Source organism: Caretta caretta, chromosome 1 (genome assembly GCF_965140235.1).
Source record: "Caretta caretta isolate rCarCar2 chromosome 1, rCarCar1.hap1, whole genome shotgun sequence".
NCBI lineage: Eukaryota > Metazoa > Chordata > Testudines > Cheloniidae > Caretta > Caretta caretta.
Genome location: NC_134206.1, coordinates 9,581,942 through 9,599,329, shown reverse-complemented (window position 1 = coordinate 9,599,329; position 17,388 = coordinate 9,581,942). Strand labels below are relative to the sequence as shown.

At 53.0% G+C, this 17,388-nt stretch overlaps 1 protein-coding gene and 1 long non-coding RNA gene across 2 annotated transcripts in view; one reads left to right on the top strand and one right to left on the bottom strand.

Annotated features, from left to right (window-relative positions):
• PDE2A (phosphodiesterase 2A) overlaps positions 1 to 6,252 on the bottom strand; it is a 376,047-nt gene extending 369,795 nt beyond the window's left edge. The window contains exon 1 of the mRNA XM_048838672.2: positions 5,932 to 6,252. Coding sequence (XP_048694629.1) covers positions 5,932 to 5,999 — 68 coding nt within the window. The 5' untranslated portion in view covers positions 6,000 to 6,252. The remainder of the gene's footprint in view (positions 1 to 5,931) is intronic.
• The window catches only part of LOC125631665 (uncharacterized), a 67,546-nt gene that overhangs the window by 23,929 nt on the left and 26,229 nt on the right, over positions 1 to 17,388 (top strand). Inside the window, exon 2 of the long non-coding RNA XR_007355006.2 lies at positions 8,216 to 8,516. This is a non-coding gene — a long non-coding RNA (uncharacterized LOC125631665). The remainder of the gene's footprint in view (positions 1 to 8,215; positions 8,517 to 17,388) is intronic.

Sequence of the window (17,388 nt, the reverse complement as noted above, 5' to 3'; positions counted from 1 at the left end):
CGACGTTTTAGCATAGAGCCACATCAGCCTGGGAACATGCATAAGTCGCTGTGGCTCTGATCTTTTTCCAGAGCTGTCCTTACCTCCTATTTCTCAGTCATGGGTTCACAGTCAGAACTAGACGGGTGTGTCGGAGGATACATGTTACTCAATTTAATTTACACCCACTAGCCTTAGTTGCCTGCAGGTCTCCCGCTTCCTAGGCTGGCGCCCTACCCTGCCTCCCATAACCGGGCTGTGCGCGTGTGTCCTTTATCCAGGGAATGCAGGGAGAGGGGCCCCACACTGTTTAAACCTGAGCTCAAGGGGCAAAATTCTGGATCTGGATTTTGAAGACCCCAAAGCACCTAGGTCCAGGTTTTGGTTCAGCCTGTTCTAAATTAGGGGGCTGTTGCCTGGAATGAGATCAAAGAACACCCCCAAATTTAAGAGGCTGGGGGCTGTCCAGATCCATTCCTATTGCAAAGGTCTTTTCCATCCCTGATTCTCACAAAACTCGTATCCTGTGATCCGATGCACACTGTCCGGTGTTTTGTCTGGTCTCTCTTTAAGTAGCTCAGTCCCTGCTTCGCTTGGGCTAACAGACACACTTCTCTTCGTTTGCTGATGTAGCTACATCAGCAGTCACAGCCCTGGTGAGGAAAGTGATTTACTGAGCTCCCTCCCTGTTTCAGATGAGCAGCCCCATCCATTAAGTAACACAGCTCAGCGCTTTGCAGGGCAGGACGGCATGGCTAGAGTGTCCCAGGACAGCTTCCTCCACACTCCAGTGTGTCCATGTTTCTGGCTAACGACCAGCTCAGCTATCAGGAAGCCACGTGGGAGCTGGGAAAGAGGCAGGCAGCAATCTAGCAGCAGTGAAAGAGCGAGAGTAGAGGGGAGAGACTGGCTTGAGAAACCTTGGCTATTCCTGGAAATGCATTTAGATCATTCATTGCTTCCCAGGAAAAAAATCCCCTTGGTGGTTTGGCCTCCCAAGCCACACGCTCACAAAACAATTCCCAGCAAAAGTCAACAGCAAGATTTGAAACCTGGGCACTCAGCACTGCCCTCCACCACTTGAGCTAAAGGAGCAGCTCCATCAGCAACCAGCAGTAGTAGGTTGTTGTTCTCTTATGGAACAGCAATTAGCTGGGGAACGTGACACGCACTTTGCATTCATGTTATGTTTACACTATGGATGCTGCCCTGTGCTGGGAAGGAGGCAGCCACATCATTTCCTACCACCTCATCTAGGGGAAGAGTCATTTTTGGCTCAGGTGGTAAAGCTCCCCTCCCTGTTTGAGTGCTGGCTGCAGGATGTAGTCATGACCAGTGGAGCAGAGCCCATACTAACTGACAGCATCTGCTGCAGTGTCTGGCCAGCAGCCGGCAGACACAATGGGATTAATTCCTTTAACATCCTACATTTGATTATTCTTCTGATTATTTGTTATTTGCAAGGCGCCAACAATGTGCTCAGGGTTGTACAGGAGACATAAGTGATTCCACATACCTAGCTGGATCCCTGTATCTAATACTGAAGGATCTGAGAAATGACCTAGTGTGGCTTTCCTAGGCATCAGAGACTTTACAGTTGGTGCATCCAGGGCTGGAAGCAAACACGGTGTCTGTCACTGGAAAGATGGACAGCTCCCTTTTCCAATGGTATCAGCTCTCATTCCTAGCCCCGCAGGGTGGTGACAAATCAGAAGAGGCCTTTAGCAGCCAGCATCATTTAGAATACCTCTGAGGCTGCTCTAGGTAACACCAGAAGCTGGATCATCCCTCGGCAGCCCTGGGGATTGAGAAGTGGGTGACAGTAGGCTTTGGAGCACTGGCCTGGTTGAACATCTGTCCCTCAGTTTGCTGATTCCCATCTTTCAGCTGAAGCAAACAGCACAAAATGCACAAACAAACAGGCAGCACTAAATTGTGCAAAATGCCCCGCTGGGCCTATCCTGCGAGGGCCTCAGAATGGAAGTTGATTTGGGATGTCTCTCCCAGTGCAGGATGGAGGACAGCTCTGCTCCAGATCCCCCTCGGGAAGTGCAAGGCTGGCATTCAATGAGCAACGCCTTACACCCCAGCTAAAGTGTGAAACCGGGTGACCCAATCTGGTTGGAGCTCTCTGCCGCGTGCTCAGCCCTACGTTAGTTGGCAGGCTCCGCTGACTTCAAAGGCTGCCTGGATAATAACGCACCGTGCGGCGTCCTGCTCGCTCATGCCGCCAGGGCTGGAAAGGGTCGCCCAGAGGAAAGGGGGGCTGGTTCAGTTCCAGGAAACGCTGGCCTTCAGCAGGTTTGCACTCAAGGCTTATTGAAAACCCCGCTGCGACACGGAGCACATGTGCCGATCACGCTGCAGTGGAGGGGTTCTCAACCTTTTCCCTTCTGAGCCCCCGCCGCCCGCTATAAAAACTCCCCGGCCCACCTGTGTCACAACAACGGTTTTCTGCAGATAAAAGCCAGGGCCAACGTTAGGGGGGCAGCAAGCCGGGCAACTGCCTGGGGGCCCCACGCCACAGGGGGCCCCCACGAAGCTACATTGCTCAGGCTTCAGCTTCAGCCCCGGGTGGCGGAGGTTGGAGACCTTGCCTGGAGCAAGTCACTTAGCCCTATAAACAGAAGCAAAGAAGTCATGTTGAGCTGAGCCCACATGTGACTGCTTTGAGGGAGCTGCTGTCTCCAGTCCTTCCCCACGATCTTCCCCAGCCAGGGAGGACACCAAGCTAACACCTCAGGTTAATCTTAATACTAGCCCTGTACCTGTCTGCCTATGGCAGCTGCTCCTCAACCCAGCCCTGTTTTACTAATGATTGTTAATACATGGAAGCCTCCTTTTTTCTCGCCCCCCACCCCCCGGCCCCCGTTTCTTTGCCCAGCATTGGCTCCATCATATAGGCCTTGTCTGTGGGACCCCGTCCGCCAGCACTAACAACGCTTCCATAGCACCCTCTAGGTAAGGGATTCAAGGCTTTGTGATCATTTTGGCTGGCATGACTCGCCCACGGCCAGAGCCAGGAGCCCTGACTTCTAGGTCTGGGCTCTAAGCCCTCTGTCGGGCAGCACGTCATGCCACTGAGGTGCCCCCGCGAGGCCTGGTGGCATCACATGATCCAGCACCCACCCAGAAGCTGCACCTGTGGTTGTAGTGTAGGGAGAAGGCACTAGACAGGAGACGTGAGTTCTAGTCCCAGCTCTGCCACTGACCTGCCGGGCAACCGTGGGCAGGGCACTTCATCTCCCCGTGCCTCAGTTTCCCCATCGGTAGCATGGGGGTGCTGACACTTGCCTCTCTCTCTGATGCTCTTTGAGATCTATGGACAGGTTGCTCCTGCCCTGCAGGGGGAGAAGAGGGCTCTTAGAGTGCAGGGATCAGGAGGAAAGCATCAGCTTTTGAGCTACTCATCCGTGGCCCAGTGCAACTATGGAGTTGGAGTGGGTGCGCTTGGCACCATTGCCTGTCCATGTGGAAGAAGAGTCAGTCCCATGCACGGAACGGCTATTGCGCCGACAGACCTGTGTCCAACAGCTCCTGGGAAGAGGGCTGGCTGTGGGTCGGACAGGCCCAGCCGGGGAGCTCACAGGGGAGGCAGGACAAATCCAAGCAACACTGGTACTCCGAGAGGGGTGCTCCCAGCACTCCATCCGCTATCCGTGCCCATCTCCCCGTGTTCTGCCAGAAAGGGAGTGATCAGGATCCCATCCTCGCTCTGCCCAGAATGGGGTGGACCAGCTGGGCACAGAGCAAGCCCCCTGCTCTCTCCTAGGGGAAGAGCTTCGCTGCTGGCCACAGCAGGCAGCTCACGAGCCATCCGCCAGATGGAGCCAGGGAGCTCGCCAGCTGGGAAGCAGCTGCACGCGGATCTCCCCCCCCACCGCTGCTGCTGCAGACTCCTCGCCTCCCCGCTTCCAGCTGGGCTGGACTTGCTGCAACTGAAGCTGGTGCCCACTGCAAATGACAGCACAGGGTCTGCCTGCTGCCCACCGCAGCGGAGCTGGAGGGCGCTGGGGAAGGGAAGAGGGCAGCCTCTTTGTATGCCCTCCCCTTATTAAAGCCGCTCGGGTCCCACAGCTCCCCAGGCACTGCTCCAAGAGCCAGGCTGGCTGGGAGCAGCACCCCGCTGTTGCTGCTGCTTGCTTTCAGATGCAAATCAGCTCTTGGGTAAAAGGGGAGCTGTGGCTTCTTGCAACACGCGGCAGTTTCACTTCTCAGTTTCCCCTCGCTTGCGACAGCGGTGAGACCTAGCAACGCCGGGGCACGCTCGTGGGTGGGCACGAAAGATGTCAGCAACCAGAGGATCAGGGGACCGGCTGGACAAACGACTCCCCCCGGGGGGAAATAATTACTCTGCCTGGCACAAGAGCCAGCAGGTTTAAAACAATGGCTAAGGCGAGTGGCGCTGTACAGAGGGCAACCCACTCGGCGGGGGGCTGGCCAAAGGGATTCCATTCAGACTCCTCGGAGAGGCAGAGGAGGGAGATGTTTGGGGCGACCTCTTCTAATAACAAGCCACAAGGTCTTGAGCGGGCCTCGCTGCATGGGCTGAGATTGTTCAGCTATTGTCTGAACACGGGTGACTTACCCGGGCAAACAAAGAAACCCACACAAAGCAGTGTCCCTGCTGAGCGCACGGTGCCCTCCCCTTGGCACCATGCGGGACGCTCGCTGCCTTCTCCTGGCAGACTGCCACGGAGAGACAGCCCGAGGATCCAGCAGGCCCTCCATTGACCCTGACCCGGCCATGGCAGGGTGAAACAGACAGCGAGCAATTTAACACTCCAGCCTCCTCCCTGGCTGCACAGGAGCGGCTTTGCAAACAGCAGGGAGACGGATCAGCGTTCGCATCCCACTCCCCGTCAGTGCCCAGCCCAGGCCAGGGAAGCTAACGATCCAACCCGTGGACCAAATTCGGTGATGAATCCTGCTCACGTGCTACCTGAGGCAAGTTGCACAGATGCTAAGAAGGCTGCCAACAGTTCGGATACGACTGACCGTGCCTGCCTCGGAGCCATCCCTCTGGGAAACGCTCCACACACCCGGCCAAGTGCCCCCCTGGGGTTTCTCGGGGGGAGTCACAGGAGGGGTAAATCAAATCCAGATGCAGAACTCAGCCCCTCCCAGGAAGGGAGCTGCCAGGTACAACAGTACCGGTGTCAGCATTCCTATAGCGTGGAAATGACAGTGTTTCCCACGTCAGTGGTACACTGAGAGTTGTAGTTGCCAGTGCAAAGTCTACACACACACACACACAGAGCCCTTTACAAAATGAGTCCAACATTTCTCTAGCTGCTCCCTGGGAAACGGCTCATGCATGTGCCCGCACAGGGCTGCACTAACCTGGCTTCCACGCCATGTCCATGCCATCCCTTCCCTCCTTCCACACAGGGGGGATTTTCAAACGGCGAGACTAAAGCAACTGAAGGGAAACTGAGGCAGCAGGCAACCAGGGGGCATCTCGCCCTGCTGCGCTCCCAGCTGTTGTTTGAAGGGCTGAGCGAGGCGCCCGGAAAGCAAGCCCCCTGGATCTGCTCCATCCCACGTCCCCCCCCGGTCCGTGTGGCATGGAGGGACATGTCAGAGGGCAGTGCCCACTGTGGAAATACCAAGCCCTGGCTCCCGCAACCCCATGCCCGGCAGGCAGCAGCAACCGCTCCAGCTAGGGCAGGTGTCCGGAGCAAGGGGTGGGCAGGGGCTGGCCAGACCCCCAGGGGAGCCGGCCCCAGTCGCTGGGTCTCTCTTCTTTATTTCTTACCCTCTCTCCCGGCTCTGAGACAGGAAGAACTTTTTCCTCCCTCCCGCTCGGTTTCATTCTCTCGGCTCCGTTCGCGGGCTCCTCTCCCCTTCCATCACTCGTCCTTTCCTCGCTTTCCCCTCTTCCCTCTCAACCCCTCCCCGGCCCCAGCCAGCGCCCCCCGGGCTAGAACCCCCGGCGCGCCGGGCACTCACATGTCAGACGCGGCCGGCTGGTAGGGCTGGCTCCGGCAGAGGATGGAGTGGCCGCAAGCTTGGCCCATCGCTCCTCATCCTCTCGCCAGCCCGGCCAGGAGGAGGAGGCGAGGGCTGAGGATGCTGCTGGCCAGAGGTCCCGGCGCCCTTCTCTCTCCCGGCTCGCCTCGGCGGCGGATGCTCCCGGAGCTGGCTCGGGGGCGGGTGTCTGAGGACGGGAGCCGTCACCGATCCCAATGCAGCTCGCTGGAGCATGCAGGGTGGGCGGGTGCAGCGAGGGAGCATGTGTGAGCGAGCGAGAGGGAAACACCCGCCCGGGCTGCCCCGCGGCCGAGCCGCTCCACGCCCGCGGCCCCTGCAGCGCCCGAGGAGGGGGCTGGAGCCAGGGGCGGGTCCCGGCGGACGGGGCCGGCCGGGGGCGGAGGGGGCCGGGCTCTCCGCGGGGAGGGCCAAGGGCCAGCGCCCCGGCTGGGGTGGAGTTTGCTGATTGCAGCGGGGTTGGGGGATCGCCGGCCCGGCGTGGGGATGGGGGAGAAGCCTTTGTTCAACTCGGACTAACTCCGGCCACCCCGGGCAGCAGCGCGCGCGCGTGTGTGTGTGTGTGTGAAATCTACACACGCTGGGCCAGATCCTCAGCTGGTGTCAAGGGGTGTGTGTGTATGAAATCTACACACGCTGGGCCAGATCCTCAGCAGGTGTTAATCAGTGTGTGTGTGTGTGTGTGTGTGAAATCTACACACGCTGGGCCAGATCCTCAGCTGGTGTCAAGGGGTGTGTGTGTATGAAATCTACACACGCTGGGCCAGATCCTCAGCTGGTGTCAAGGGGTGTGTGTGTGTGAAATCTACACACGCTGGGCCAGATCCTCAGCAGGTGTTAATCAGTGTGTGTGTGTGTGTGTGTGTGTGTGAAATCTACACACGCTGGGCCAGATCCTCAGCTGGTGTCAAGGGCTGTGTGTGTGTGAAATCTACACACGCTGGGCCAGATCCTCAGCAGGTGTCAATCAGTGTGTGTGTGTGTGTGTGAAATCTACACACGCTGGGCCAGATCCTCAGCAGGTGTTAATCAGTGTGTGTGTGTGTGTGTGTGTGTGTGAAATCTACACACGCTGGGCCAGATCCTCAGCAGGTGTCAATCAGTGTGTGTGTGTGTGTGTGTGATATCTACACACGCTGGACCAGATCCTCAGCAGGTGTCAATCAGTGTGTGTGTGAAATCTACACACGCTGGACCAGATCCTCAGGTGATGTCAAGGGGTGTGTGTGTGTGAAATCTACACACGCTGGGCCAGATCCTCAGCTGGTGTCAGTCAGGGAAGGGTGTGTCTGGGTGTGAAATCTACACACACGCTGGGCCAGACCCTCCGCTGGTGTCAAGGGGTGTGTGTGTGAAATCTACACATGCTGGCCCAGATCCTCGGCTGGTGTCAGGCAGGGGAGGGTGTGCTGTTGTAATCAGCCTCGCTCCCGTGACTCCAGCAAAGATCTATTTGACACCAGGGGAGCAACACTGATTGACACCCGCTGAGAATCTGGCCTGACAGTCCCAATGTGCAGTGACTGCACTCCAGCCTTGGCGAGTCCCCTGTCTCTTCTCCACTCGCCTGGTTATTTCTCAGGGGGTCTCCTCCTTTCCACACACACACACACCCCCGCATCATCTCCCCTCTCCTCCTCCTCACCTTCCCATCTCAATTCACCATGGACATTGCCTCCCCGCCCCGTACCCTGCTGCCCCACTGCTCGCTCCCTGGCCTGCTCTGTGTTGGGCCCTGCTCCCTTGCTAATTGCCATCAGGAGCGAGCCTGTCGATACGGGTGCCGTTAGTCTGCTGCTGAAATCGCTCGGACTATTATTAGCCGGGTACATGTTCATAATTTAATTCATGTGGTTTGGGGAGCCTGGCTGCATTGTTACAGCAGGCAGGAAGGAGCTGTGTGTGTAATCCCTGAGCATGCAGTGGGGGGGCTGGGGACACTGGTGGGCCAGGAGGCCCAAACTGAGCCCGCTTCAGCATCCTAGGTCACCACTCCAGGTGGAGCTGTACGGAGATCCGCACAGGAGCTGAGCCAGCCTCGAGCCATCTCCCCTGCCTGCCTGGCACATGGTGACTGTCACTGGGCCAAATTAACTCTGCAGGAAACTCCACTGGCTTCCACTGATGGCTTTGTGATCACTGGTCCTGATCGGCTAAGAATAGTGCCCGTCCTACTAGTTCTGTTCCCCCGTTCCCCCCACACCCTGCTGTTCGTCTCATCCATCTGCCGTGCCTTGTTTTATAGCATTCGTCTATGCTGCAGTCAGAGGTGTGATTGCAGCACGTGCTATACACCAGCGAGCTGTGAGTGAGGCCGCCGCAACTGCAAAGCTACCCGGGACCTGGGTGCTCCGGGGCACACAGCGCCGTGAAACCGGCTGTGTCAGAACGGGAAGCAGCCTCTACAGTCAGACCATGAAAGCGGAGAGCAACCCTCCCGGGTTAGCTGCTGGAGGAGACTAACTGTGTCTGCCTGGCCCCTTCGGAGTTCCTGAGATCTTAGTTTCCCAGAGGATCTCCGCAGAGACCTGAGCGAGCGTGTGCAGGTGAGATCTGCCCCTCCTTCACCAGTGCCCAGCCTTGCTAGCGGGCGGACGGGCCGGCTATCTGGGTTCCCCTGGACGAGCTGGCTCTCCGCATCTTGATGATGGCCGTGATCTCGTCCTGCTGTTTCCTCATCTCTTGTTTGTCCACCTGCCGAGGGGAGAGAAGGCCAGAGCCATCGAACCCTCCACAGCCCGGCAGCAGAAATGCCAGATGGACAACTTCATGCGGGGCCCAGCTCTGGGGGGGACACAGGCCTCCCCCATCGGTCCCTGGCCCCCTGCCCATCACTGAGCTGTGCTGGTCTGGAGTCACCCACCTGCCCAGCTCCACCGGCCAAGGAAAGGCACTCAAGCACCTCCGCCGAATGGTGTTGAACTCCTAATAGGCCTTCCCGTGCTTCTCCCCACCCGCTCCGATGTCTTCAAAGTTGCCATGGCTTCATTGCTATTGTTACTCATGCGAGCTAGAGCAAAGCTAGTTTGGGTGTAGCACCTCCGATCACTGTGTAGACATACCCTTAGACTGCAAGCTCTTTGGGGTAGGCCCTGTCATTTACTGTAGTTTTGTACAGCGCCTTGCACAACAGGGCCTCTCCTGACTGGCCTCTGGGCTCTACCATAATCTAAATGTTAAATCACAGTCATAGATGTCAAATTTGCCATTGGTAATCTAGGGGATGGTGGACAAGATTCTGCTCCCAGGTAAGACTGGTGAGAATCCAACATAAAATCCACGGGGGCCTGGCCCTTAGCTGAAGTTAACCAGTGCAGCTCTGTGGAGTTACAATGATTTGCCCTGGCTGAGGTTTTTGGCCCGTTGACTTCAGCGGAGTCGCTCCAGGTTTACACCTGTGAAACAGAGACTGGCACCTTTTAATGACTCTGGCGGTGGTTGAAGTCACTCGCTGAGCCTGCTTTTCCTCTCTTTTTCAACTGGTTTTTGCTCCTTGGGCCTGACTCTCAGCACCATGAGAGACCCCTTTACCCTGCTAGAGTGATCACTGCATTTTAGAAATGTAGGACAGGAAGGGACCTTGCGAGGTCATCTAGTCCTGTCCCCTGCACTGAGGCAGCACTAAGTATCATCTAGACCAGTGCTCTTCACTAGTTTTGAAGTGGGGCCACTTTTTGGCCATAAACCTTCCTTGTGAGAGCCACATCAACCCGACACAGACGGCTGAACACTCCGAGTTCTTTGTTGGTTGATATGGTAATATTACCGTTATTGGTAATATTGCTTGGGGTGCAGGAGGGGGTATGGGGTGCTGGCTCTGGGAGGCGGCTCAGGGCTGCGGCAGGGGCTTGGGGTGCAGGAGGGGGTATGGGGTGCTGGCTCTGGAACGGCACTCAAGGCTAGGGCAGGGGCTTGGGGTGCAGGAGGGTTTATGGGGGGCTGGCTCTGGGAGGCTGCAGATTGCGGGGGTGGAAGAGCTATTCAGAACCTGCCCATTGAAGGGGACGGCACTTACTTCTGGCGGCCCTGGCCCCACGCCACTCCTGGAAGGGACCAACGCGACCCTGCAGCCCCTCGGGGGGGCACGTGACTCTGTGCGCTGTTCCCAGCCAATGGGAGCTGTGGGGGCGGTGCTTGCAGGCAGGAGCAGTGCACGGAGACCTCTGCTCTCCCTGCTTACCCCCAGGGCCGCAGGGCTGCCCTGGCCGCTTCCGGGAGTGGCGAGGGGCCGGGGCAGGCAGGGAGCCTGCCTTAGCTGAAGCCCCCCCTGCCGCCGGAGAGCGCGATCAACAGGGAGTCGCACTTAGGGTCCATGGGAGCCGCCACCAGCTCGCAAGCCTTGCAGTGAAGAACACGGATCTAGACCATCCCTGACAGATGTTTGTGTAACCCAGCGATACTCAGATTGAGCCTCGTGAGCCGCAAGTGGCTCTTTAATGTGTCTCCTGCGGCTCTTTGCAGTACGTGATATTAAAACACTGTGTGATTGTATTATTAACCAAACTAAGTTATTATCCAATCAGAATGCTCTTACGAGGTTATTAACCAAATGTAGATGATCAAATAATAATACTTGGTCAGTCATTTTGCTGTGAGAATAATATATATATACATAGTTAATGAAACAAGGAATTCACACGACTGGGACTCTTTTGGGTAATGTTGATCTCTAACTTGGCTCCTGAACTATTGAAGTCCGAGTATCACTGGTCGAATCTGGTCTTAAAAACCTCCAGTGAGGGATATTCCACAACCTCCCTAGGTAATTTGTTCCTGTGCTTAACCACCCTGACATTTAAGACGTTTTTCCTCCCTTTCTATAATTTAAGCCCATTGCTTCTTGTCCTGTCCTCAGTGGTGTCAAGGCAGCTCGGTGTAAATGAGAATTGAGAATCTTCGTCTTCTGTGTTGCCACTCTCAGTCAGACTGCTTGTGATGTTATTGACACAAACTGAGACTGTATAGATCACTGTTGCACCCAAGGTCCTCTAGTGGCAAGAAATCTTGTATAAAGGGGGTCAAATAAGGTGTCTAAGACAAGGTTATGTTTGCTTGTTATGATTATGCGATCTGAATGCATGTATCATTTTTGTATTTAAAGTTATAAGTATTGGCTCTATCCTGTCTGTAGTACAAACTTGTGCTATGCTTCTGGGTGACACCCCTGACAATGTGGCGTCAGCTCTGCCTAGCCTGCTGGGTGCCCATTAAGGACCATCAGCGATACAACTGACCCACTGAGAGAAGACAGACACGCCTTGGGACTCAGCAAGACGTGCAGGGACCTGCCTATGGACAGAACTTTAAGGTTTTTCCATGCCATGGGATGGACAGCTTGTCCTTGGGACAAGGAAAGCAGAGGTCACATGGCAAGACACTATAAAAGACTGCTGCATCTCCTCCCTCTTGTCTTCAGTCCTGCTTCTTGCCTCTGGAGGAACCTTGCTGCAAACTGAAGCTCTGAACAAAGGACTGAATGACCCATCCCAGCTGTGGATGGACTCCAGAGTCTTGATTTGAACCTGCAGTCTATTCCATCACTGCTACAAGCCTGAACCAAGAACTTTGCCATTCTCTACGCAAAAGAATAAATGGACACAAATCTGACATCAGGAATCATAACATTCAAAAACCAGTAGGAGAACACTTCAATCTCTCTGGTCACTGAATAACAGACCTCAAAGTGGCAATTCTTCAACAAAAAAACTTCAAAAACAGACTCCAATGTGAAGATGCAGAACTGGAATTAATTTGCAAACTAGATATCATCCGATTAGGCCTGAATAGAGACTGGGAGTGTTGGAGTCATTACAAAACCTAAACTTAATTTCCCCAATACTAATTTCTCCCTACTGTTACTCACATCTTCTTGTCAACTCTCTGTAGTGGGCCACTCTCTTACCACTTCAAAAGTTATTTCTCCTCCCTTGGTATCCTGCTGTTAATTGATTTATCTTGTTAGGCTGACCTCACGCTTGGTAAAGCAACCCACTTCCTTTCATGTATTTATACCTGCTCCTGTATCTTTTACTTCATATATCTGATGAAGTGGGTTCTAGCCTATGAAAGCTTATGCCCAAATAAATGTGTTAGACTCTAAGGTGCCACAAGGACTCCTCGGTTTTTTTTGATGATACAGACTAACATGGCTACCACTGAAACCTTTGCCATTACTGTATGTAATGGATTCCATTTAACCAATTCTAGCTCTCATCTCTATTTCTTTCTTTTTCTATTTCAGCGTAATTTGTGGGTAAGATTTGATTTGTATATTGACCTGGGTCTGGGGCTTGGTCCTTTAGGATCGAGAGAACCTTTTTTTCTTTTACTGGGGTGTTGGTTTTCATAACCATTTGTCCCCGTAACGAGTGGCCTTGGTGGTGATACTGGGAAACTGGAGTCTCTAAGGGAATTGCTGTGTGACTTGTGGTTAACCAGTGGGGTGAGACCAAAGTCCTCTCTGTCTGGCTGGTTTGGTTTGCCTTAGAGGTGGAGAAACCCCAGCCTTGGGCTGTAACTGCCCTGCTCTAAGCAATTTGTCCTGAATTGGCACTCTCAGAAATGTCCCACCAGAGGCAGCAATGTTACACTGCTCTTTGTGTTCAAGGCAGTGATGTTGTAGCTGTGTTGGTCCAAGGATATAAGACATACAAGGTGAGTGAGGTAATTTCTTTTAAAGGACCAACTGCGATGGTGAAAGAGATTAGATTTTGAGCTCCACAGAAGACCTGAAGAGGTGCTCTGTGGTGCCTGTGAGATTGTCTCTTTCTCCAACAAAAGTCAGTCCAATAAACTATATCCACTCACTCACCTTGTCTCTTGCACCAGATAAAAGTGTGAGACTTCATGCCCGGCTGTCCCTGAGCCAGATACCCAGCTGGTGCCAATCAATGTAGCTCCATTAACGCCGATGGGCAGCAGCTGAGGATCTGGCCAATGCAGCTACACCGGGGTAAGACGTCAATGGGGACTGCTCATCGGCTTAAACACCATGCTGAGTCAGGAACAGACTTTGCCCGGTGACACAGTCCTGCACTGTTCCCCATCTATGGTTCTTATCTGGCGCTGCACCTTTGTGGTGTCTGAGCCCCTTACAGTCTTTAATATATTTATCCCCACAATAGCCCTGACAGGTAGGGCACTGCTATTATTCCCATTGTCCAGAGAGGAAACTGAGGCACAGATCCTCAGAAGTGCTGAGGTGCTTAACGCCCATTGATTTCAATGGGCTAAATATCTTGAAGCATCTAGGCCGGAGAGTCTCGGGCCAGGTATTTATTTGTTCCTCAGCTCAGCATTGCAATGCCTAAGGGAGTTCGACATCTAAGACCCATTTTCGAAAGAGACTCACGCACTTCAAAACCTAACTCTCCGTGAAAGTCAAGGGGAGTGGCACGAAGCAGCCAGAGCCTCCCGGAGTATCCTGAGCCGCTGGGATTCCCCCACAGACTGCAATGGTGCTACGCTGATTTGCAGCAGACGAGGAGCCAGCCTGCTATGCCCAGTGACTCTGCAGGAGCTAGGCTTGCCACTACTTTCTACTAACCACTGAAGCATTTGGCTCAGCCCGAGTCTGCTCAGGCTCCTGGATTTATCCATTCTGATCAGGTCTTGTACAAGGGTCACTGGGGGCGACTGCTGTAAGTGGGACCAAAATCAGGCCTTTGTCATTTACACCACGTGGAATTCACCCCCATGCAGAGGGACAACACTAGTCCTGCGTGCCCCTTAAGTCCTTAAATAGGAGTTAAGTGGTTAATAGCCTTCCACTGGCCCTCTGCGCAGGGGTGTGTTTCGCCCACTGGGCTCATCCAGGGGGGAGCCGTCAGGGGCTTAACACAGTCGCTCCTTTATTACGATTATTTTTATTATTTATATTACAGTAGCATCTACCGGCCCAGCCAAAATCAGGGTCCCATTGTGCTAGGCACTGCGCACCATATTATCAACCCCACGTATTCAAAAATCATCAGGCTGGCTTAAAAATCACGAGTTGTTTTGGGTGTTTTCAATCCATTTTGGAAGATTCTTTTTGTTTGGCCTTCTGGGTTTGGGGCCTGCATGTTGAAGCTTTCTCCACTGCCGTGCGGGGCAAGAAATTTACTTAAACCAAAAAAGAATGCTGAGCTTCTCACGTAATCACCTGACTCCGGGAGGTAGGGCATTAAGAATACCAAATATCCGGAGACTTGTGTAATTGAACCACAAGAGTTGGCTATGCTGTGTTAGTATAGCAGGTAACAGCTTCTGCCCCATTTATATTTTATTTCAGCCCCGGCCATATCTGACTGGATCTTCCAGCCCACAGCAGCACTAGGCTGGTCAGGTGGCTTCTGCCAGCCGCTATCTGGGCTTTGGCAATCTTAGCAATGCTGCCGTTCATCATGATGGTGACCTCGTATATGCTGGCGCCTGTAATGATCCAGCCAGTGCTGAGACAGATTCCTTGCTCGTGGGTCTCTGTGTAAATGTGATTGGTTGTTCCCTCCCATACATTCAGTCCACGGATTCATAGATTCAATGAGGAACTGTTGTGATCCTCTAGTCTGACCTCCGGCATGATTAGATGATCACACTGATCCCTTCTGGCCTTGGAATCTGTAACACAGTCCACCGGACTTCCCTGAATTCATTCCCGTACAGTCCATGCAGTCTTTAGAAGGTGCACTGACAAACCAATTGATTTAGTTACAATATCGTATGTTAAGACTGGTGGTGAGAGGTGACTGCTCAGATGCCTGTGTCTGTCCATTTTCCCAACATCCGATAATGTCATTTTCCAGCAATTGACCGTAGATAAATTTGGAAGGGATTTTACCAAATAGCTGGCTCTCTCTTTGGCTCTGCCTTGCACTGGGAGGTGGGGATTCCTGGTCTTGCCTTTATTCAACCTGGATCAGCAGCTAAATTGTGGGTTTATGCTCAATACAGATAACTTCTGATAAGCCAATTTTGGATTCTTAAATTCAGTATTAAGTGCCTCTCTTGTTCCCTATTGACACTTGCCTAAGGTATTCATTATGTTGTTTAAGGGCCGACCTGGATTAAAACCTCATCCATTATAGCTTCAACATCTTGTAATCCCTCAAAGGTCTGTGCAATTATGTGTTGAAATACCTTGGGAGCAGAGCTAATACCAAACTGCATTCACTTATGTTTGTAACATCCAAATGGTGCATTAAATCATTAGCTTAGAGTTAACTCATCCACCTTTACTTGCTGAAATACACGTCCTGCATCTAATGCGGAGAATAATTTTTTGCTTCGGAGATTTTAGCTGCTGCTTCAACAGTTTTCCTAATACGATGTTTCCATTTAATGGCTCTATTTCAATTCCCATGATCAATGCATATCTGTACTTTATTTGGCTTTTTGGTATAACTCTATTACTAATGCAGCCTCTAGCTGATGCTGCACCTCCGGTAACTCCCGCCTTTTCCATATTGTCATGTCCACTTATAAGTTGATCTCTTGGATCAATTGGATTTTCTCCTGGTTAGGGGCTTGTATCGGCCTCTGTTGAGGGTTGTTAAACAGATACATACCCTAGGAGAATTCTTCAATACTAGACAGCAAAAGAGTGACAGCCATGTAAGAAGCTTTCTTCCATCCTTTGGCCAGCTGGGAGACTACACTGCACTTCTTAGAGGGCAAAGCATGTCCTCCGATAGCCCCTTTCAACATCACACCAAAACACCTCCCAAGTGTTTATGGATCTAGCCCAACTTCATCCTTTTTGAGCTAGGCAGCTGTGATCCAAAGGCCACCAGGAAGTGCTCCGCGGATGGATGGCTAGTCACAGGTTACTGGCTCCTTCTCTGCATTTCCAGCTAATAAGCTGCATTAAAAGTCAGCTAAAAATGCGCTTAGTTCTTCCCTAATGTTATTTTTCCACACTGGCTGTGGCTTTCCAGGCCATTTGTCTGGTTTGAAGCCAGGTGGTTCTCTTTTGCTGTAGTTTTGTCCCCTGTGTAGTACTGAGGCAAAACCAGACAGTGTTTTGTCTGGTATCACAGATGGAAAACACCATTCTGACAAGCGCGCTGGTCTGATCACACCACCCAGGGTGGGGCGGGTGCCCTCTTCAAAATAGCGCCCTCTTAGCAGAGTGACCTACTTTAGATAAGCTATTACCAGCAGGACAGTGGGGTGGGAGGAGGTATTGTTTCATATTCTCTGTGTGTATATAAAGTCTGCTGCAGTTTCCACGGTATAACATCTGATGAAGTGAGCTGTAGCTCACGAAAGCTCATGCTCAAATAAATTGGTTAGTCTCTAAGGTGCCACAAGTACTCCTTTTCTTCTAGCATTCACAGTGCATGCGAGGTCATGCCACTGGGGGCGGGGTCATTCCAGTAGGGGAAGGCCCACCCCATTCCCAGAAGTACCCAAGGTCTGGTATTCTGGGGACACAGTCGTAGCTACCCTAGCTAAGGCTGTTCTTGCCGAGGAGGAGTTTTGTGACGGTGAATTGGAGGGGGCAGACACTCTCTGCACTAAGATGTGGCCCCCGTGCCATTAGAAAAAAATTAATAACTCCCGCACTAGGGCAAGGAAGGGCAGCGTAGCCTTATGGTTAAGGTGCTGGCCAGGGGCTCAGGAAGTGCAGGTTTAATTCCCATCTCAATCATCACCTCTTTGTGTGACTTGGGGCAAATCACTATGAGTAGGTCTACACTGCAACAAAAGCCCCCAGCACTGAGTCTTGGAGCCCAGTCCAGTGGACTTGGGCTGCAGGGCTAAAAATTGCCGTGTAGACATTCAGGCCAGGGGTCGGAGACCTTCCTCCAAACAGGATTTCAGACCCCAAACATCTCCGCTGCAATGTTTAGCCTGTGACGGGGGTCTTTTACTGCAGCAGAGACAATCGACACTGCAACGAAAGCCCCCCGGCAGTGAGTCTCAGAGCCAGGGTCACCTGACTGCAGCTAAAAACAGCAGTGTAGACGTTCAGGCTGGAGCCTGGGCTGTGAAACCTCATGGGGGGTGGCTGATTCCCCACTCTGGCACTTCGAGTGCAGAAGGTGGGGGCCCACAAGGATTCTGAAAATTAATAGTGGCCACTCCAGGCTTGTATTAAACTCCCAAGGTTACAGCTGTTCTCTGACCTTGGATGGATAGCTGCTGCCACCACCCAAGTGCAAAAAACTGCTTTGAGAGCCCAGGAAGGAGCACTGTGGGGTACCCTCAAGTCCTTCCCCCGGCCCCGGGGAAGAGCTGAGAAAGAAAAAAGGGCGGGGGGGGGGGGGAAACAAAGGAAATCAGCTGTGGCCACCAGCTAATTAAATAGCATGTGCAAAAACCTCTTAGGACACAAAAATCCAATCCTGTTCTTAAAAAAGGTAAATTTTATTAACCAAAAAAAAAGAAAGAAAGAAAGAGAATACATTTGGGAACTCAGGCTTTTGCTAGATTTTA